This window comes from Diabrotica undecimpunctata, chromosome 4, assembly GCF_040954645.1.
Source record: "Diabrotica undecimpunctata isolate CICGRU chromosome 4, icDiaUnde3, whole genome shotgun sequence".
Classification (NCBI taxonomy): domain Eukaryota; kingdom Metazoa; phylum Arthropoda; class Insecta; order Coleoptera; family Chrysomelidae; genus Diabrotica; species Diabrotica undecimpunctata.
The window spans coordinates 120,158,604-120,181,605 of record NC_092806.1 but is presented as its reverse complement, the minus strand read 5'-3'; the positions used below and the strand labels follow the sequence as shown (position 1 = coordinate 120,181,605).

The 23,002-nt window shown below is 32.9% G+C and overlaps 1 protein-coding gene across 4 annotated transcripts in view; it reads left to right on the top strand.

Annotated features, from left to right (window-relative positions):
* Positions 1 to 1,385: 1,385 nt before the first annotated feature.
* The window catches only part of Fas2 (neural cell adhesion molecule fasciclin 2), an 85,129-nt gene continuing 63,512 nt past the window's right edge, over positions 1,386 to 23,002 (top strand). For all 4 annotated transcript variants that reach the window (XM_072530103.1, XM_072530102.1, XM_072530101.1 and 1 more), the window contains exon 1: positions 1,386 to 1,615. In XM_072530103.1, the coding sequence (XP_072386204.1) occupies positions 1,561 to 1,615 (55 nt within the window). In that variant the 5' untranslated portion in view covers positions 1,386 to 1,560. The remainder of the gene's footprint in view (positions 1,616 to 23,002) is intronic.

Below are 23,002 nucleotides of genomic sequence, written 5' to 3'. Positions count from 1 at the left end.
ATCCTAATAAATTCTCTGAAGATCATTTCAGCGTAGATCACACAGAAGTTTCAGATATACCACATTGTAATGAACTTAAATGAAACCGACGATGCCAACGATGACAATGCTCTTGAGCAGTCGAATGTAAATTTTCGTTGAGCACAGAACGACACCACAAACAATACAGTCGAATGTGATCAAACTCTGCAAATAACTCCACCTAGATATACCGAACCCTAAGCAGAACCATCGAGATGTGATGAAACTATGCACAATACTCCATTTAATAATGGTCAAATTCAAATAAAATCAAACCAGCGAGCTAAAACGTAGCCTGCAACGCCAGGAAACTCAGTCTAGTGTATTGTACCTATTGAAAAGCTAGCGCCTCTTTCTGCCAAAATTGTAAAGAAAAGTTCCAAATCGTGAGTGCCAAGGTCGAACGGAAGACAGTCATAAAATAAACTGATCTCTTTAATGTGTTTTTTTAATTGTGTCTCTAAGAAATTTGTATTGCTTACAATATTTGCAATACAATAGTTACAATATTTTTTTTTGACTACAGCTGTATTTAATTTCCGCGTAGAGTGACCCCATACTTGGGGAAATACCGCGCAAAGACAGTTTTTTAAAGTGATTTTTTTTTTCTTCGAAGTCCATAAAACTTTAACCCCTTCTTTGTGGGAATAACGTTCTCGATCGATAGATATAAGTTTCAGTATTTAAATTATGGACGTTTGTGTGCACCTAGGAAACTAGAAATGAACCGTACTGCATCTACTTAAACATGTTAACATATCAGAGGAAAACACATTTAATCAAAGAGCTAAAAAATACAACTCATAATAATGGAACAGATAATAACGTAGAAGAAGTTGTAGATAATACAGAACCTTTGTTCTAGTCCATATGTAATTAATTTTTTTCTTACATAACTAAAGTTCAAGTATATGTTAGTCAGTTTTACATTATTGTATATAAAATTTAGGGTTCCCAAACATTTTTTGTTTATTTTTGGCTAATTAGGACCTTATATCTTGATTAGAAATAAAATAAGATTTAAATTATATTTAATTATAATTATAATTATAAAATTATAATTATATTTAAGTTATTTTTTTTATTTTTTAGTTATAGAAATGATAAAACAAAAACATTAAATGTCTTTATTTTTGTGATAAAAAAAAACAGAATAAAACAAAACTAACTTCTTAAGTCTCAGAGTTTAAGTTAGTTAGTAGTATTAACGACGAATCAGATTCAGATGATGCCCTATTTCCTAAAACTATAATAGTTGTGTGTAGAATTCGTTGTTCATTACCCTATAATTTTACAAAGTACACGCCCATGAGACATCGGAAGTGTTTCAAAACTGTTGCTAACTTCACGTTCTATGAATCACTTTCAGGTTTGGTGTTCGATTTCGATTATTCCTCGATTTCAGTTTCAGTTTCAGTTGTTCCTGTTGTGTAGTTTCATGTCACTCCTACATTTTAAGTTGTGTTTGGTTGTGTATCTGAATTTGTAGTTTATAATTACCCATGTTTTAATGAAAACTTATTGTTTTATTTGTACAAAATGAAGAATACTATTTGTTGGCAGCTGTATTGTGTTTTTTTCTTATTATTTACAGGTGAGTCAATGTTTTTAGATTTTTATTAATTTAGTTTCCAATTACATAAACAAAGTGAATAAACAGTTTATATGTATAGTGTATAATAGTTTTCAATGCATACATGTTTACTAATACATACATTAGTTTGTAGGTAGGATTCAAAATGTTCGATTTTACTTGCTTTAAAAACGAGTGTAACGCCCAAAAATATATTTTGTGTTTTTTCTCTTATCAATAATAAATGGGTGTTTTTTTAAACTTATAAGTTATTAATTAAACTTTAAATTTAAAAATTAATAATGAGGTGCTCTCTATAAATAACAACAATTATTATAGTAGTTAATTATATTAGCATTTTGTTCATATTCAGCCTCCCTTTCACACATAATCAGATAATCACTCCAATATTTTTCTTAGGGATTGTTGATACCCATCAAATATAAATAATTATTACTATTTATCTCTTATGTTTTGAAAATGATTTCTGCATATCTTGGGTATTCTTACATTCTATAGTCTTCTTTCATTTTAACAATTTTTATACCCTTGATCACACACTCCCAATTCTGTTGTCAATGTAGGTCTTTGTATTGCTGAGTTTATCTTTTGATTTTAAAGTTACCATTATTTTATTGCTTCCATTCAATATTTAGTAACAGTAAAGTACAGATATTAAACTTGTTTTAAATTAGGAGTCATATTTTTCAGACAGGTACCAGAGTTATTCTAATTCTTGATATAATATGCATATTTTTTATTATTTCAACTACTGCATTTCTCTTGTTAATATTACTTACATTTTCCTTAGCTAAGGGGATTCGTAATCACTGGGATGGGATAATTACTATAATGGGATATTGTTTTGTATTTCTAGATAAAAAATATTTAAAATCGGGTAGGTACTTATTCTACAAAGTAAGCGGCATGAATAATATCCTTAATTATTATCCATTTGATAAACTATTATCAGTTATGGACTTCCTAATGTAACTCTAATGGCCAAAGACTTAGAAAAAGTCCAAAAAGTAATTAAAAAATCTCTGAAATGGAAAGACAGTGTATGAAGTGGAATGAATTTAATTGAACATGAATAAAATATGGTGGAACACAATTACACAAAGAAATATATTTAATAATATAATATGAAAATAAAATATGTTGTTAGATTGTTGAAATACAGGAATTATAATGTCAAAAATATAAAATATAGAAAAATATCATTTCAAAATATCTTAGCTAAAATCAAAATACTGGACCAAAAATACTTACAGAAAGATTTCTAGAGGTTACCAAAACTTCAAAACTAGAGAGATTGTCAATCAACTCGATACCTACAGTAGAACCAATAATTCAATAAGCAAGAGAACACAAATGAGCTTGTAATATTCATCAATTTTAAAAGAACTTTTGTTAACATCAGGTAATTTAATTGGTGGAAGAACTGTAGGAGCTCAGGAAAAAGCATAAAGAATAGGACAGGAACATAAAGTGAATGGAACATGAAATGAACATAAATTGAAATTAATGAAGTTAGGAAAAGAAGACACAATAACACAGACATGTCAGATTACACAGAGCTTTAAGTTTGAATAATACTATCTGTTCAAAGACCATATTCAGAGTTGTTGAGAAGGATAATCAACTGAACTCTCCTATGGTCCAGATGCAGAGAAGATCTACAAAAAAGGGCAGTGGAGGTAGAAAATGTGAAATCAAGAGTAATTCTGGAAAGCTTAATGCAGGAATAGGAGAGAATACAAAAAAGAAATTATGACAGCGGCAAAAACGCACATAAAACTATGGATGAGAACGGGGAATAGTTTATTTTGGATTGGATTTCGGACAAATTGGATTTTAAAAGATCCAGATGTTGACCATATTTCCATAGACAGATAAATACAGGAAAATCAGACAGATCAACTCCTGAAGTCATAATGTCAGAATACCTGTAACATGGTAATGAAGAGGAATTTACTTTCCTAGATTACTTTACTAGTTTTTAGGCATGGGTTCTCAAAATTAGAACTCCTGTATCTAATAAAAAATGATCAGATATTTTTGTTCTCATGTTTGTATATATGTTGGCTACAAATTTCAGTGAACTCCCTTCGTTATTATTCAAAATCATTTACTAGATTTTCTAGTATTACACACCAGAAAGAGAAAATTTTCAAAACATTTAGTATAAAATCCAACATGTATTAACAGTTTTAAGATTGAAGGCTAGCATTCATCTCTACTATAAGGTATTACGATGCTTGATGGCCCGAAATACTTGTATTCAATTTCCAAGAGAAAGAATAGTGACAAGTTTAGAAAAATTAATGTCACCTTATTGAACCTATGACGAGAACAGTATATGAAATTAACAGCAAATATTTTTTCAACTATTGAAAGTCTTCAAAGTGAATCTTACAAAGCAAAAGGAACTGGTTATACCAGTACAAGAATATGAGCTTGTCAAAGGGTATTCTACAGTGATCAATCCTCTCCTGTATGCCACTGAATGTTTAAAGACGTTATAAAGAAATACCCTGGTAGACATTATTTACCTAAATTTTGCTAAAGCGTTTGATTTAGTTCCAAAACAAAGACTGCTATATAAATTGGAACATCTTAGCATATGTGGTGAATTATTGGAGTGGATCTATGTGGTCTATCAAGGATTAGTTTTGGGTCCATTTTAATTGATAGCATACTCTAGTAATCTCCCTTATATTAAGTGCAACAAGCAAAACATCCTTCTGTGCAGATGACACTACAATATTTTCTGATCTTTTTGTAAATCTCAAATCATTACAAGATTACCTGGATTTCATAATTGAAATGGTGTTGGATGCTGCCTCTTAATGTCGACATATTGTCACTCCTTAATGTGGACATATGGGTAGTTCTTCGTATGAGTAAAAATAATCCTTGTTGAAAACAGTGAAATTCTGTAACAATCTTGGTGTTATTAAGTGTTACAAGTAATAAATTGAACATTCATCCAGTACTGACATATTGCAGAACAGTGTGTTGCCGTGTGTTAGTGCATAATAGAAATATTCTCGAAAATTTCCAGTAGCAGTGCACTAGTATATTTTTTTGTGGCTCTGGATCTACATATACAGTTATATTAAATATGATCAATTTGTTCAGATTTAAGGATAACTTCGAGAATATTTAATTATTATGTTCTGAATATGGAGTAGTAGCTGTGAGACTGTAGTATTCAGATGTGTGTCTTTATAGTTCAAACACATATTAGTATCTTCAAATATTTGAAACGAGTTAATTGTGCTTGTACTGATAAATAAAAGTACCAGTAATTAGTGTAAAAACTCGTAAGTAAGATTTGAAAAAAACTGTTTAATATTTAAAACTTTTTTATACTATAAACATGGAGATTAATGTTAATGACATAGTATCATGTCCAAAACCAATCCTCAAATCCACTACTGCCACAAAACCATTCACGAGTTGGATACTCTTGTTTGCTATTCAATATGTTCCTGTATTTCCACAGAAAGTGCGCCCATCCACTGGTCGCCTTTGCCGATGGTGATTCTCCGACAAATAAAAAATGATCTTGTGAAATTTGCCTGCAGAATGCGCCTGCCGAGCCAATGACAACTGTACACTTCGCGCAATTAATACTTCACTTACCTTCCTCCAGGCATCCCTGATGCATGTAACAATAAAATCGACGACTTAAGTACAACATTCTAAATGACATTGAGGCACTTAGAGATGATAATCAAAAACTGTAGCAAAGAGTGGCGTCTTTGGAAAATCATTCAAAAGCTTCATTCTTATTTGAAAAATTTCAGACAGAAACTTAAAACGTGACAGAAACGTTATTATATTTGGAATGTCTGAAGGAGACGCTTCTGCTGATATGAAACGTGCAACTGATGGTTTAGCGCCCTTAGACTCTGAAATAAGTAAATTCAGTAGCACCGGCACCCGTTTAGGTAAAATCGACGAGAAGCTTCGACAATTTAAAAGTCCCCTTTCTTCGACTGAAGGTGCGGTTCACATATTAAAGAAAAGTAAATCGTTATCATGCTCATCCTATCCAAATTTATCTATTTGATCAGGCCTGACTCCCATTCAAAGGCAACATTTAACTGATTTTCGTCAGGAGCTTGAAGATTGTGCATTTTCGTAGTTCAAAGATAGTTCAAAACATTTTCAACATTAAATTGGCATAATCCTGAAGATTTAAATCCGTTCTGAATAATTTCCTCGTTTATATGATTTAGTGTCTTTTCAAAAACATCCCAAAATGATATTTTTGAAGTTTATTCCCATCGTTGTCGATTCTCCACTTTGGGCCTTCATTTTTATATGCTAATTTTAAGGGCCTAAACACTGATCTATCCATAGGTTGTAGCAGATGGGTTGAGTTGAGATACAAAGCTACCAATTCTACTCTATTTTCTTTACAAAACTTGGACAAATGCAACCTTAGATGAGAAACATGCCCGTTAACAAAAAATATAATAGGTTTTTTAATGTTCTCTCTAATGAGCCACGGATTAAATATATTAGGTAAATGTACTATTAGTTGACATTATAAGAAGAAAACAAGCATTATTTATCCTTAAACCCATGTTGATTAACTTTACTATAAAATATATGCATATTCAGGTAATCAAATCCTTCCTGAATATTTAACAAATAAATTTTCGGACAAGTCAGTAGTTGACACAACAAAATGAAAAAAATTAGTAGTTGACACATCCAAGGTTTAGTAATTGACACTCAAATATGTTTTGATAACTTTATTAAGAATATGTAATTATAAGGGATCTGTAAGGGATATGATATAAGAATATGTAATTATTTAAATTCAGAAACTTAGCTATCTACATCCACTGAATCTGGAAACTGATACTTTATTCTTTCTCCTGAAATGAGTATCTGAGGTTGGGGCATCCTTTTTAGAATTTGATGAAATGTTACTACGCACACATCTTTATCATTAATTCAAAATGAAGTTTTACTGTCATCACAATAATTCATACCCACAACTTATGCTTCAAAATTATTGAAAATTTTTTGTATTACACATACAAATTTATATTCTTTTTTCTTTCCAGGGCATTTTGAAAGTACATAATCTCCCTCCATATAATTTTCATGATCAGTATTTTCCTTATCACTGCAATCACTTGTTTCAAAAGATATATCATCCAGACTGCTACCAGATTCAACTCATGATTCATTATCATCACTTGATGATTCTTCTTTTTTGATACTAACTTTACTATTTTTTTTCTTCACTTTTGGTTTCTGTTTTTTAAAAAAGTTTTTTCTTCTCGTTTCTTTTGTCTCTCTTCTGCTCTTTTCTGTTTTTCTTCAAGAAGCTTGATCTTATTTTCTTTATTTCCATGATAAGTTTGCCATTCTTTTAAACTAACCACAAAAGGAACTTTTTCCACTCTTCTTTTTTTTTACTAAGGATGCTCTGGGTTCAGGCCAAAACAGTATTCCTTTAAATGGAGAGGGTATAATTTCATTTGATGTAGAAGGTGTAGGTAATTCTTCAATTGCTGAAGACGGAACTTGTGATTGTGTTGATGAAGAAGCACAAGTGTCTTGAATAATAGCAAAGTTGTTATGTTGAAGATTTTTCCTAGAGGGACTAGTATGACCTTTCAAAACATCCGAAATGTTTCTATCTGTTTCAGCCTCAGATTGGTTTATCTGAGCTTATCAGGTTTGTCCTCTACGTAAATGTATTCAACATTAGGGTGGTCTTCAACATTTGGTATATCCTCAATATAAGTGGTATCATATAATAATCTTGTCTTTATCATCTGGTTCTTTCGCACCTTGTTTCGCTTTCAAATTGTTATTTCTTCTTCTAGAGGACTGTATTTTATGCAAATGTTTTTGTAAAAGTGAAAAAGAGATAAATCTTTATTGTCATTGTTCCATTCTAGGCTTGTTTTGAAAAGAGCTAGTTTTTCTTTATCAATATGCTTCTCTATAAAGTTTTTCCCTTGTTTCATTTCCTGTAGTTCCTGCATTTTCTTTGAAGTGCCTATTTTCTCATCGTGAAACATAATCGCACCAACATTCCAGGGATCTAAGCCACATTTTCGGAAACCGTTTTTTAAAACTGATGGTACTAACCTATCCTCTAGAACTTTTTTCAAAAGAGGACAGAAGTGAATTTTCCTTAAAACTGGGAAAGCCTGATTCTCAATCCGCCACTGGTGTACTGCATCTTTCCAACCCCCTTTTAAAGAATGAAATACAGCAATATTATTATATATTATGTGTACTAGAACACATCCATCCATTACCTGAAGTTGCATAAATCTCCAGCGGAGCGATAAATATTTTTATCACCTTTCTTAGCCAAAACCTTTCCCTCTTTAGGTGATAAATAAAATGTACTCTTATCGGCATTAAAAACATGATTGGGTTCTTTTGTTATATCAAACAAATCTGTCGACTTTAAATATTTCTCAACTTAACTAAACCACTGTCTCAAATTGTATCCAGTTATATTTTCCCGTCTGCGAGTTAAATTCTGTGACACTCTTTGAGATATTTCTGGATGTCTTTTCAAAAACAAGTGAAACCATTCGTCACTGGGATGGCTATAAATAAATGATTTCTTCCTTTCAATTCAAACAAACTAATGGTGATTTTCTATCCTTCTTATGCCTCAAAGTACTCAATGATTTTTTGATGCAGTAGCTGCTGGAATTCCCTTTAGAATTTTGGCCAATTGATCTTTCGAATAATTCCTTTTAGGTGCCATTTCTGGAATGAACAAAATACTTGTAATACCGAATATTAATGCAACCTATGATTGCCACTTTAGAACCAGTGATTCATAAAATATTTGACAACCAGTCATTATATTGTTGGATAGCCTAATTTTGACGAAATGCCCCTGACGATGCTCTAGTTGTCAAATATTGTTTGGAAAAGTGCCAAGAATAATAAAAATAAAATATTTAAATTAGTATTGACACTTTTCCAAACATAAATGTTTCGTATAAAACTTAAGCGGTCGCTGGTTAAATGATATTAGATAAATAATTATAAAGATAAAATGCAATAATTTGTTTTGTGAATAAATTAGCGAAAAATAGCAAATGTTTGTAAATGGATATGTAAAATAAAATGTAATTCAAATAACAATTGGCAGGTTTAATATCTTATTGTCAATTCTATATGAGATTCACTTACCTTTTGTCTGTGGTTGGGCCTCGCTCGGAGTCTAAGGTCTGAGGGTAAAAATGGGATGCACACCCGATGCTGGTTTGCTTGCTTGTGTTCACGATGAGAGGTTGTTGTAGAGTGTCCGATCATACGAAAAAAAAAAATACGTATGCAAGCGAATCCATGGGGGTGGTTCTTCTGTTCTTAGGACCTACGTGAATAGCAGTAAATTAAGTTTAAAATGACATTTTAAACTTTCTATACAAAGAACGGATACGTTTCCTTAAGGACTCTGAATGTTTGGGTTGATAAATGTTTCCCAAAAATATGTTGTTTTTCAGACAAGTGAATTCTCAGAACTTGACAATAATTAATCAACCAATTTCAGTTCGAGAATTTAAAAGATGAACTAAAGCCATATTATATTATGATTAAATAAAAGATTTAAAACTAAATAAGGTCATATTCTGAATAATAAAAATAAAATATTTAAATTAGTCTTGACACTTTTCCAAACAAATATTATATGGTATTAGTACTTGTAACAATGTACAAATGCAACTTAATGTAATTTACAAATTTCAAGTCAAATGTAATTTAATTTCAAGTCATTTTTTTATTTTCTTAGAATTTAAGGGTCAGTGGCAATAAATGGTACAGTGACAAGAACTGATTGTTTACCTTATTATACATACATACGATTGTATATAATAAGGTATGATAAAAATTGTATACATTTAAAACAAGAAATTGTATACAAAGGATTCGTTTGGCATTTTCCATATTGAGACGTTAAAGATCTTTAAGAATACCCTCCTAAGTTACTGAACACTAGGTGTCGCGTGTCGCATGATACTCGTGAGTTTAGTCTTCGTTAGCTCCCCCCAATTAATGACCATGACCATGACCCAGTATAAAAAACACCTCCACCACGACAAGGTCTCACGACTCCCAGGAAAATTGCACTAATAATCAATTATTACCGATTATCAATAATCAAAACATTTTCCACTATTAATTTTCAATTTGTAATAAACTTTTTTGAATCAAATTTCAATGGTATTGGCGTCAAGTTTAAGACTCCCTGTATATGATATTGCTTTCTTTATGTATGTTTTATTAATCTCTTCTTTATTTCTATATATAAATCATTGCAATTTCCGTACTAGGCTTGAAATTTATGTAATATTATTTGTGAGGCAAAATCGGTTTTTTAATTGCAAAAACAAGACAATTACATACTTCAATTATTTTGTTCAATTGATGCTGCAAATTGTGTTTAATTGTCTTGTGAATTAATGCGTGATACAAAATTATCTACTTTTGTAGCATGTATATGCGTGCTGTTGTAATATAAAGATATCGTTTATGCAATGTCTAATAAAAAGGTATTTTAAAATAAATATTTCTAAACAAAATTTTGTATATCAATAGCTAGAACTATCAGTTTAATTTTAAACATGTGTCTCCTCCAATAACTTCCACCATTCTCTATTTTGGTCTGGCCCAATCCATATGCATAACAGTATAACCAAGTATCAAGAAACTCTTATAACCCGAAAATGCAAATTGTAGCATCCAATCTATTTGTATTATATGTCTATGATGGTGATCAACTTGTTGGTTATACTTTTCGCACAATTTTTTAATATCTTTTTTGAGAACGACTTAAGGAGTGGAAATCGAAAGGTCAAACGTTATGAACAATGTAATTTTCATTGCAATCAGTTGTGGTTTAACCCCATATAAACAAAATATTTAATGATAGTTGGTCTTACGACAGTTTTAAATATTTTATTCTTGATCATATTTATATTTGACCATTTTCTCTTTCAATAAAATACACCAATATTATTTAGGGATTTTGGTGTTCTTCCTCATTTACATTAGGAATATTTAAAAAAAAGTACTTTCAAAAGTCAAAAATAAAAAAATAAATTAAAGGTATTGCATAGTTTAACAAATGGCACGCTTCCTCGCATTTAAATTCTGCACGCATTAAACTTTGATTTGTTATTTAAATGTCATTCCTGATAAATGACGCCTATGCTGCTTAACAATATTAAATTTTCTGAAGAGTAAGTATATCATATATGTATTAGTATTGTGTTACAAAAAATGGACACTACAGATAAGTGTAAATTTACACTCAGTACACTGAGTGCAAAAATATCTAATCTACCAACATTCATATTAAACTACTATTTATATGGTAATAAATAGTAATTTTAGTTAAAAATAGATAATATTTTCTCTTCTCCACCTTGCATGTACGTCGTATATCTGTACTTCTTACTCTGTCCCATAGTTTTTTGCCATCAATTTTTCTAAGTGTTTTCATCTCCGCTCAGGGCCGCCCAGAGCCAGGCCGGACCTCGGGGATGAGACCCGGCCGCCCCCCCCCAAGCCCAGTTGAACGAAAATTCCCAAAAATCTGATAACTCATAAACTGGGATATGTAATAGTGAACACTCATGCTATTGACACAGGAAGGAAGAAAATTAAAATAGTTTTAACAATTAAACTTTGTTTTTAATTATTTACAATAGAACTGTTAGTTACAACATAACTTTTCTTGCAAGTTTTGGATCACGTGGTCGAAATCAAGAGTTTTTGCAAGTTTCGACTCTATGCTTAACAGTCCCAAATCAGATAATCGTTGTTGACCCATAGTAGATCTTAAACAATTCTTAATTCGGCTCAAAACACTAAATGATCTCTCGGCCTGAGCAACGGATACTGGTAGGCAACAGAATATGCGAAGAGCAATGCACACATTGGGGAAAAGATTTGTCACATTAAGGGACACGAGCTTGTTCAAAAGTTTTGCTGGTTTCAGCGACGTATCTGAGATGCTTGATTTACTAACAGTTTTCAAGTAAATCATTTCATCAACTAGATCCCTGCTTACATCTGAATTGTACTCTTCGGCGAATCTTACACAACTTTCTGAGATCGTATTCTCGTCCATTTCGTTATACTTCCATAAAAATGAAAATTTCATTTCGATTTCTCTCAGTGCTGTGAACCTCGTTTTCAGGTTGGCCACCAAAACATCAATTATTGTGTAAAAAACTTCTGTTTTGAAGCGTTCTTCCGGGGATAAATTTAACATCACATCTTCTATAGCTGTTTAATCGTGAAAAGTCTTCCTCTTTCTCGCACGGGAAGTGGAGAGTTCCGGTTCGATACCATAAGCATTTGCAACATGTTTGCATTCAGACAATATCTTGTCCCAGTTATTTTCTTCAATCTGTTGTAAAATATTTTAATAAAAGGAATTTTTTAAAATTTGCTAACGGCCGGGTCCGGGCCCCCTTGGGCCCCGGGCCCCGGGGATTTTGCCCCCCCCCCCTCTGGTCGGGCCTGTTTCCGCTGTTTCCAAAATCCTTTTTGTCCTGTCTGTGTCAGGTTGTGTTTCTGCCGCGGATGTCATTATTGGTCTGATGACGGTTTTATGAATTGTGCCTTTCATTTCTTTCCCGATATTTTATTTCTCCATATTGTTTCATTCAGGCAACCTGCGGCTTTATTTGCTCTATTCATATGATCCTCCACTTCAGCTTCGAGCTTACCGTAGCAATTTTCTGGCGGTTATATTAAATTGGTGCAGCATACGTTGTAAATCATTTTCACTTTGAGAGAGGTAGAAGAAATAGATAGGGTCTTTAATTAAGCGCTTCCTATGTTAATTTTAAATGAAACAAAGTGTGAGATATCGAATTTTTTTATTCGTTTGAAAATCCTCTTGATGCCATTATGTATGAGATATAACATCGTCAAATGTCGCACATCCGAAATGTCCAGTTTTCCATGACTGGTGCATAAATCAGGCTGAATTTTACCTTTGGTATGGGTTATGTTGGCTTTGAGGGCCGTTGTGCTTTGTGGCATGGATGAACATTCGTTCAAATCACTCGTGTAGAATGTCCAATATAGTATGGAACTGTGTGGCACATATTGTCGTCCTATTGAAACCACGTTTAGTTGGGGTCCATATCATCCAATTCAGGCCAAAGGAAATTGATAATCATCGACCTATAGCGCTCTAAAGATACTCCAAACACTTCAAGCAACTGGAACATTTTACGCGAACGCAATTCGCGTGAACAGCACGATTTTTTGGTCGTACCGTTCATTCTGCTTGTTCCTGTGCGCTCAGTTCGTTCGGGATAAAATGTTCAATTCTCGACTTACCATCAATTTTCGTTGATAGCACCGGAGATACTGCGACTTTTATGAATTTGCATTTATGAATTCAGTTTTTGAAATACTAAATTGAGAAATAAATTTTTTTATCCTTGTCGTTTAATTTTTAGTCAACAGAAATAAAAAAAATAGAAATCTTCAGTAATAAAAAACCTGTTTTTTTTTGTATTTTAGCATTTTTTTGTATCTTTTTTAGTTGTTGAGGTATTTTGGAAAAAGGAGATTTTTTGAAAAATCCCGAAAATAGTGTCTTCATTTTAAACTCGGATTTTTTCAAAACTAAACCTTCTAAATCAGTTAAACTTCCAGAATGTAATGTTTGTATATAAATGAAGTAAATTATAAATGAACAACGAATATTTTCAACCGGGGTGGCTTAAGCGGGGCTGTTTGTTTCTTTTTCTTCGTCCCAAAAATTATAAGCGGACTTTATTTTAGTTATAACTTTCCATAATTTTCATGCAAATCACTTTTACCAGTAGTCATTTTAAAGGTTTTTGTAAGATCTTTAAAACAGCTTGTTAAGTTTTCCACGGAAATCTTACCACTTTCCGGTTATTCTACTCTACATCATATGTTCAGATCTTTTATTCGATGAAGTAAAGTCTACTTTCTAACAGCCACAACTTTGTTAATATTAAGTTTGAGATAATAATAAAAATCGAATCTGTTTGTTTTATAAGCTTCATTTTACGTCCAAACCGTTTTCACGATAAAATCTAAATTTTTGTAGTTATTCGCGAAGAACTGTTTAAAAACATCCTTAATGACGTGTAACTTATGAACTTTCAGTCACGAATAACTCTAAAATTATTGACTTCTCGAAAAAACTCAAACCAACATTTTTGGCTAAAAATTTACTATTCTAGGGACTACTATGGTTTTTTTTTTGATAAATCTTTTCCAACCCCGAGTTGCGGTGGTAACCACCCCAAGAGAAAACCACATATTGTCATAGGGTAGATTTTGATCTTAGATCTATTTCTACTACGCATATTAAAAGAATTCTGAGCAGAAATCCGCCATATCCTGGACTACAAAAGAAAAATGCCTCGAAAATTTAGAGTTAGCGATCATTTTTATGAAATATGTAAAAAATACACAAGTATTCGTCCTACTAAGATTACAAGTGATTTCCTTGTATAAACTATCAGAACGGTAAACATGATGAGAAACAAGGAAGTCTTAAGGTACTATTACCGTCTAGAATGCTAAAATTTCCACATTCTCCACATGGTATTTATTACATATGGCAATTAAACTTCTTTTATAAAGGGTGTTTTTTTAGAGGTATAGAAATCGAAGTTGGTAACACTTTTTTACCTATCGGCTATTTTGACAGCTTTCAAGTGATTTATGTTAAGTTTGGTTTGGCATTTCATCATGAATAGACTTGACGCCTGAACAACGCTTCCAAATTGTACAAATTAAAGTTTTTTGAAAACTGTGGTTCTGTTCGAAACACGTATCACTACGTCTATTTTATGGTTAACATAACATTCAATGATAGACAATGAAAGAATTGAACACGTGGATTCGTACATCTACTTGGGAACAACAGTTAACTCAAATTGGGATCAAGCGAAGGAAATACGTATAAGAGTAGAAAAGGCAAGAGCATCGTTCACTAGCATGAAGCAAATTTTCACCTCTAAAAGCCTCATCCTACCTCTCAAAATTCGACTTCTGAAATGTTATGTATTCCCGGTTTTGTTATATGGAATGGAGGCGTGGACAATGACCGCAACATTGATGAAAAAAGTAGAGGCCTTCGAAATGTGGGCTTACCGACGTATATTACGTATATCCTGGAGCACGTGACCAACGAAGAGGTACTACGCCGGATAGGTAAAGAGAGAGAGGTAGGAATAAGTATAAAGAAAAGAAAGTTGGAATACTTGGGTCACGTTATGAGACATAATAAATATAGAGTACTACAGCTGATCGTTCAAGGGAAAATAGACAGCAGAAGGGGTCCAGGGAGGAGAAGACACTCGTGGCTCCAAAACTTGCGGCAATGGTTCGGATTGTCATCTGCTGAACTATTCAGATCTGCCGTAAACAAAGTCAGAATAGCCATGTTGATTGCCAACGTTCGGAACGGACAAGGCACATGAAGAAGATAACATTCAATCACAGCAAGTAATTCGATTAACCATGGAACGTTTTTGCACCACGCTTACTCTAAATGGTAATATGCATCCATAGACACGTCGTACAATGCGTACAGAAAAAGTTGCTGCTGTAGAGCGTAGCATACAGGAAGGCTCCAATCAGTCTATCTGCCATCGTGCACAGCAGTTGGATACGTGTCCATGTTGGTACAGTTGGTACGTGTTGTATTTTATTGCTTTCGTTTTAGGTTTGATAATGCAAATGATCGAGAAGAACGTAAAACTAATGATCGAACTGCAGCAGTGTCTTGCTTATTTGAGCGTTTTGTAAAAAATTGCCAAGACTGTTATTGTATGGAAGAATTGTGTTGTATTGACGAAATGCTGATAGGATTTCGCCGTAGATCTAGGTTCCGCATTTACATACCTAATAAACCTCGGAAATATGGACTGAAAATTATTGCCCTAAAGCCGCGTTTACACGATGACAATTGGCGAGACAATTGTCATTGTACAATTGTCATCACGTGGTTGCGAATTGTCGGAGGCCAGTCCAGTTGAACGAGAAGATGTTTATACGGAGCCAACTGTTGCCATGGCAGTAGACAGCTAAAACATGGCCGACTGCTCGTCATCTGTGGTGTCCGGTGAGGGAACTGGCAAAAAACAAGAGGGGGGAAGGGGGGGCTCACTGGGCGCAGCTCATTGTCCTCAGTCTACTCCCGGAGACAACTGAATTTTGGGCCAATTGTGAGGGCAGTTGGCAAGGTAATTGGCTTGAAGTGTTTAGACGAAGACAATAATTTCATGCCAGTCAGTTGTCTTCTGACAATTGTCTCGCCAATTGTCATCGTGTAAACGCGGCTTTACAGACGCAAGTACCCACTATTTCTATAATGGCTATATTTACTGTGGTAAGGATAGTGATAGTTTTTCTGTAACAAAATGAGGCTAGATGTTTCATGAAACCAACACAAGCAGTGTTGAGACTGTGTCAAATAATTGCTAATTCACACCGAAATGTCACAGGAGATAATTGGTTTTCAGCCATAGAAGTCATGGATGCATTAAAAAAACGAGGACTGACCTATGTTGGCACACTCAAGCGAAACAAAAAGGAAATACCTATGCAGTTCCTTCCAAGTCGGAGCAGAGCTGAAGGATCTTCCATTTATGGTTTTACAAATGACTACATTATAATTTCCTATGTTCAAAAAAAGGGAAGTTAGTTGTGTTAATATCATCAATGCACCATACCGAATGTGAGGACTTAGAATCTGGTAAACCCGAAATCATTTGCTTCTATAATCAAACAAAAGGCGGTGTGGATGCACTAGATCAAAAATGTACTACATATTCTACTAACCGGCGAACTAGGAGAGGGTCAATGACTATTTTTTTACAATATTGAATATTGTAGGTGTCAATGCAAACATTTTACATGAATGTTATAAAAACAACCAAGCCATAGAAAGAAAAACCTTTTACAAAATTCTTGCAAGACAACTTGCAGAACCATATCTCAATATAAGACTGTACAATTTTGGATTACCTAGGGAGCTTCGCATGGGTATCAGTAGAATACTAAAAAAAAGCTTTACCTGAAGCAGAAAGGGAAGAATTAAATAATCAGAACCAGAAACTAAAGATATGTGGTATGTGTGATAGAAAGAATGACAAAAAAAAAACAAAAATGTCGTGCAGAAATGTTCCCTACCCTTGTGCGGCGACTGCAGGGCATAATATATTTGCAAGAATTGCCTTTAGAAAAATGTTACTTGTAAATAGTTCGCAGTTTTGTTGATAATAATACATTTTAATTAGAAAGTTTGTATATTTTAGTTCCTTGTGCTTTATATGAAAGGAAAAAATCAAGAAAGAAATAGTGATTTCATTTTTTATATTTCCTTGAACTTTGAAAAATAAGTTATATTTTTTTAGCATTTGTCATTATTAATGAAAAATAAATAGAAAATGGGCTTACATGGTTTTATTCCAGCTTAAATGATTACAAATTATAACGAAATAATGAATTATGTCTTTATTAATTTCACAAAAAAACTAAAAAAAAGGGGTCCGGTAGACCCCAGGACGCAGTTAACGGCAGAATAAACCACGACGCCAGTTGAGGATTCATTTAGATGTTAATAATTATATTCCACTATTAACACATTGTTCAAATGTAACAATTATTTTAAATAACTAATATTGAATTGTAATAAGTTATTAATTAATGTTTATATTGTTTTTTTTTTCGGTTATTAGTAATACAAATAATTTATATTTGCCTCAATCAAATTATTTTCATAAATGATATACGGACAAAGTATAGTATTTTATTTGCTTATATGGCTATTATTCCCACGAGGGATTTACTACACGCTTACGGCCCTTATCGTAAACTTCACCCTTGTCAATAATAGCCATCTTTATAAGCTCATTAAAATATATACTATTTCATTATTTCTCGATAGAATTTTTTAATTTCCTATGGGCTTTTGTTTTAGCTAAAAGATAATGGATCGTTTCCAATAAAGTAATATGATATATTAAATCGTTTTTTATAATGGTTTCCGGTTGAAATTCCGAAATTTTAAAACATTCTCTTATTTGCTTGATCTGCAATTGTTCTCAGTTACAAACGTTAGTGAAGACAAATACTTTCAATATATTGAAATAAATCCAAATGTAGAGTTAGGATATCGTTAACGAATTAATGCTATCACTGCAGAATATGCTTACTTTGAGTTAAGAGATATCTTACATCTTAGTAATTTAAATCGTACGCAGTTGAGTCAGCAGCTGAATTTTTGTTCTTTATCACTAATATATGTTCAGAGAAAAGTTTCCTGCTGGGAACTTTTAGAATATGAAAAAATCATTTTAAAATAGTTCCTGGGTAATAGCGAAAAAGTTATTCTAAATGTTTATAAGTAAAATATTGCAATGTTTTTGCAATCAGGTTTTGCAAATTTGAAAATGGTTTTTTCTAACTATTTTAAATTTTTTTTGATAGAATAACTCTCTCTTGCTGATGCTACCCGTAAAATCATTGTTTATTTTATTTGTAACTTATGTTATTGCTAAAAAAGTTTTTTGGGATAAACAAATTGAATAACTTTTAAGCTAATTAATGAATCACTCTTAAATTTCAACCACTTTTTTTACACTATAAGACCCAACTTTCCGCGCAAAATCAAGGTTTTAGGTTCATGTTTGCAATAGTTATTAACATTTAAAAAAATTAAGAATTCTTAGGTTTTTTTTACAGTTTTCTAAGCAACAAATTAGTAAATCAGCAGTCATAAATCGCCATTTTAAAGCTTTCAACGAGGTGTATAGAAATAATTATCTCCAGATTCGTTAAAAATGCTTTACTTTTTGCCTGTTAGACGGAAATTCTTAAAATTGTTCATTTTTTGGCTTAACTGTTAATAATTTAATAAGTCCACAGAACTCACTACAGGAAACAGAGGTTTTGGTTATTGAGGTCCACAATACTCAAAAAAATTGTCAAATACCTGGATCAAGGTCACTGGAATACCTTATTTCTCTGGACTATTTATGCCTTTTTCTAATGGCCATGGCTCTACTCAATACAGTAATAAAAACATATTTATTTTGTCATATTTATTAAATTAAAAGTAAAGTCGTTAAAAAATTGGTTTTTTGATATTCATTATCATCACACATGAAGCCGAACAACTAGCCCAGGACAGAGAAGGATGGAGAGAAATCGTGCAAAAACTGTAAAGGCCTGATGATGTCACCACATCCCAAAAGGGATTAGGACTGAGGAGGAGGATCATCAATCTGGCTTTACAACCCTGCGTGTGTCCTAACTTCCTTATATCTTCATCGAGGTTATCAAGGATCCTTGTTCTATGTCTTCCTCTTCTTCTCTGACCAGTGGTTCTGCCAAGGAGCTTTTTTCTAGCTGGGTCATTTTGCTCCATCCGCATTAAATGCCCTATCCACCTCAGACATCCTATCCTGTTTTACGACATCTGGTTTCTCGTATATTCTACAAAGTTCTAAGTTGTATCGTGTTCTCCACACTCCATTGTCATTCACCGCTCCATAGATTCGCCTTATTACTTTTCTTTCTAAACATCCTAACATGTTTTCAGTACTTTTTGAGTCCAGGTCTCTGAACCATATGTTAGGACTGAGCGTATTATTGTTGTGCAGAGTTTTACCTTTTTTTGTTTCTCGATATAATTGAAAATTTAAGAATGAGATTGACACCAAAATAGTGTCTGTTGGCTTGGCTGTGCAAATTCTGCGGTTTACCTCTGCGGTAGTATTATTTTCAGTCTCAATGAGCGCTTCCAGGTATTCAAATTCGTTAACTGCTTCGATGACGTTGTTTTCATGTACTTCGTTTTGTTGGTGTTTATTATTAAACCCATTTTTGTAGCCGATTCTTTACGACTCTTGTACAGAGTTTTCCGTTCTCCCAATAATATTGATATTATCAGCATATGCAAGGATTTGCACTGATTTGTTATATATTTAACCAGTGGTTGTGAGTGTATGGTGCAAAGTATTCCAATCACTGGGGAGGGATCTCTGTGTCTATATTTCTTTTATGAGCTGCTGTAGTGACATTATGGTATTGTGTCATCAATCATCATGGGTAATTCATCTGGGAGATTATCTATTCCGGGTGATTTGTTTCTGGCTAGTTTCTTAGCTGCGTCTTTAACTTCAAGAATTGTTAGTGGTTCCTCTTCCCCCTCGTCTGTTCCGCTTACCTTATCTTTTTCGTCTTGCAGGTTTACTTCTTCTTCCTCTAAGTGTAAAAAGGACCTGGTTACAGTGTTCTACCCGTCTATTCAATATATCTTTCCTTGTTGTTAATAAGTCACCATTCTGACTTCTGCATTGGCTTGGGGTTGTCTTGAATTATCTTCTGTTGATGTAAACTTTCTTATAAAATGCTCTGAATTCTTTTCCTCTGTTGAGGTTTTCTATATATTTAAGTTCCTTATTTAAGTTGTTTCCTTTTTTCTTTTGTGTATACTCTTTTTTCTCTTACCTTTGTCTGGTAATTCTAAAGTTGTTCTAGTTCGTCGGATAAGCATTTTTCTGTAGGCTTCATTCTTTTCCTTTGCTACATTCTTGCATTCATCGTCAAATCAATGATTTTTAAGGACACAGTTTTATGTTCCTATTTCATCTTTTGCTGCTGCTTCAATATCTTTCTTCATTCTGATCTAGTAGGAGTCTATATCTTTCTGCCCTTCTTCATTTACACTTTGATTCCTTAGCGAGATCGGATCTTGTCCGAATACCGTTCTGCAACTGTTGCATCTCTCAGCTTTTCCACATTCCTCTTTTTATCCATTTTATTTTCTTTGCTGATGTTTGCCTCAAATTTTAGCCATCAAGACATTCCTAAGCATTGATTTGAGTCTGTTTGCGTCAGTTTTTGATGTTTTATACTTAAAAAACCTATTTTTAACTCAGATTTTTTTTAAATAACATTTTATACCTGTGAGCCACCCACAAAATTTAAGAAATTTTATGTTTTTTTTTTAATTTGTCCAATTTCTTTTAATTTGTTTTCTTCTTCAACTTCCGTCTTATATCGAATGTTGGAAATCATCATGAATATGCGGACCGTGTTGACTGCCACCCTAAAAAGTTCTGTACTACGGCATTCAAACCATTCCCTCAAGTTCTTAAGCCACGATATTCTTCGTCGTCCTACATTTCGCAGCGACACTGGTTTGACAAGTGATAATATGTATATTATTATATATCTATAGACGCATGCTTTAAAAACTTGAACAACTTCCACTTCATACCAGTAACGTTGCGCGCTACTTTTACTTTATCTTTGATAAAAAATGATTTTAAGCTTTAAGCTTTAATTTGATATAAAAAACATGCATATACGTCATGAGCAGCGCATTTTCTTTCTTATTGCTAGATTATTTTATCCCTATATAGTCACTAAAGTTGATTTCACTGTCAGAATCATGTTCATTCGTTATAGCAAAATCTTCGTCCACCTCGTCAACAGTACTTGTCACTCTTGATAGCAACGTAAGCATGTTTCGTCGAGATCTGAGTCCAAAACGTTATGAGATCTACCCATCTTTCAATTTCAATTTTGTAACACCAATGGGGACACGGAGTCCCCATTGGTGTCCCCATTTTAAATCTGAACGACAGTAACTACTCGGTATTGAAAACCACCTAAAAGCTAGGAAGGTACACGAAGTCATGGAACTGAAAAATATAGTGGAGGGAGAAACGACGGCGAAGTAGACCGGGGAGTCTGAAAGACTCAGTCTCACTAGTTAAAGGTTAAAGATATGTGGCAAGGCAATTCAACTGTGCATAGAACACGATTTATTGAGACTAAATGCTAAAATTTATGCTTAATGCTAAAACCTAAGGCAGTAGAGTTCAGTAGCTGGGATAATTGGTTCATCGTTAGACAGAACCAACGTGGACTTAACGAGTCCCCTTAGAAAAGCCGGTTGATTGGGATATCTTCAGTTTCAATATTTTTTCACATGGTATTTGAAGGTCTTCCACAACGTCTTTATATACTTTAAAAAGGTCACTATATTTTATGCTCGTCGACTTTATTAATATTATTAATATAGATAATATATTGCTATGAACCCGAAACGAAAAACCAATCAACGGTATAGATGTTTCAAGAGCCGAATGCCCTTGGTAAAAACGTCGTATAATATCGATTTGTTGGGCCATCCTGCATACAATCCTGACTTGGCACCGTGTGATATCTGTGTTTCCGAGAATCAAAAACAAATTACGCGAGAAACTTTTTAAGACTAGATTAGGCGGTCTAAGTATGCATAAATCTCATTTCTGAGATATCTATTTCGGACTAGCTAGATGCTTCGATGATTGGATTGTTTGAATGCAATGATCTTAAAGGCGAATAGTTTGAAAAACAATAGAGTTGATTTTTTCCAAGAATATGTTTTCTTTGTATTATGTATGCAAAATTTTTACTGTACGCCTCGTATCATTATTATAAAAACGTATCTTTTAAGAACAAAGTGTACAAAGGCTGTATTTTTTCCTCTAGTTTAAACTATCATTAAGACTGATGATACATCAGTATTACCATAAATATATTAAGTATGCACATTTTATATTCGTTCTGTTCTTTGTTATCGTTTTATCTCTATTATTATCTGTATCGATTTTCTATTGCATATAAATTTAAAATACGAATATGTCGTAAACATTAGTATTAGTACTTTTAAATTCTACAGCTATTAACTTGTAATGACTAAATTGGGCTCATTGTCATCCTACCAGCTTTAAATTATTTTAAACTGTTCGTACCAAATATTACTTTATTTTCTACTAAAACCTTCTATAAGGATTAAGTATTAAAATGCAACTACTGAAATGCAATCATAGCTATAGGTTATCAAATTTTTCAGTCATATACGGGGTTTGTCAAAAAATAAAAATTTTCCTCAAGAGTAACACGTTTATTTTTGATACAATCGAAAATTTCTATTACAAAGTCTTGATCCGAATTAAAAATCACGTTTTTTGTTTTTCCCGAAATATATCTACAATAAAAACGAACATTTAACAATTAGTGTACACGTAATCTAGGATGTAGTGGCAAGAAATGTTTGTTTAAGAATAGTATATGTAGCAATAGTATTGTGACTACAGATGCAGCACAAAACAATACCATGTGAAAAAGGCAACAGAAAAATTAAAAATGATAGGAAATAAAAACAATATCACAGCAATATTTAAAACAACTAATACACTGAGATTTATTCTTGTCAAAGTCAAACTCAACAAAAGGGGCGAGATTGACCCTAGAATACTAACCTTATTTTTACCTTTATTTACACTTACCATCGTAAAATTTACTACGCTGAGAAAAAAAATGGTC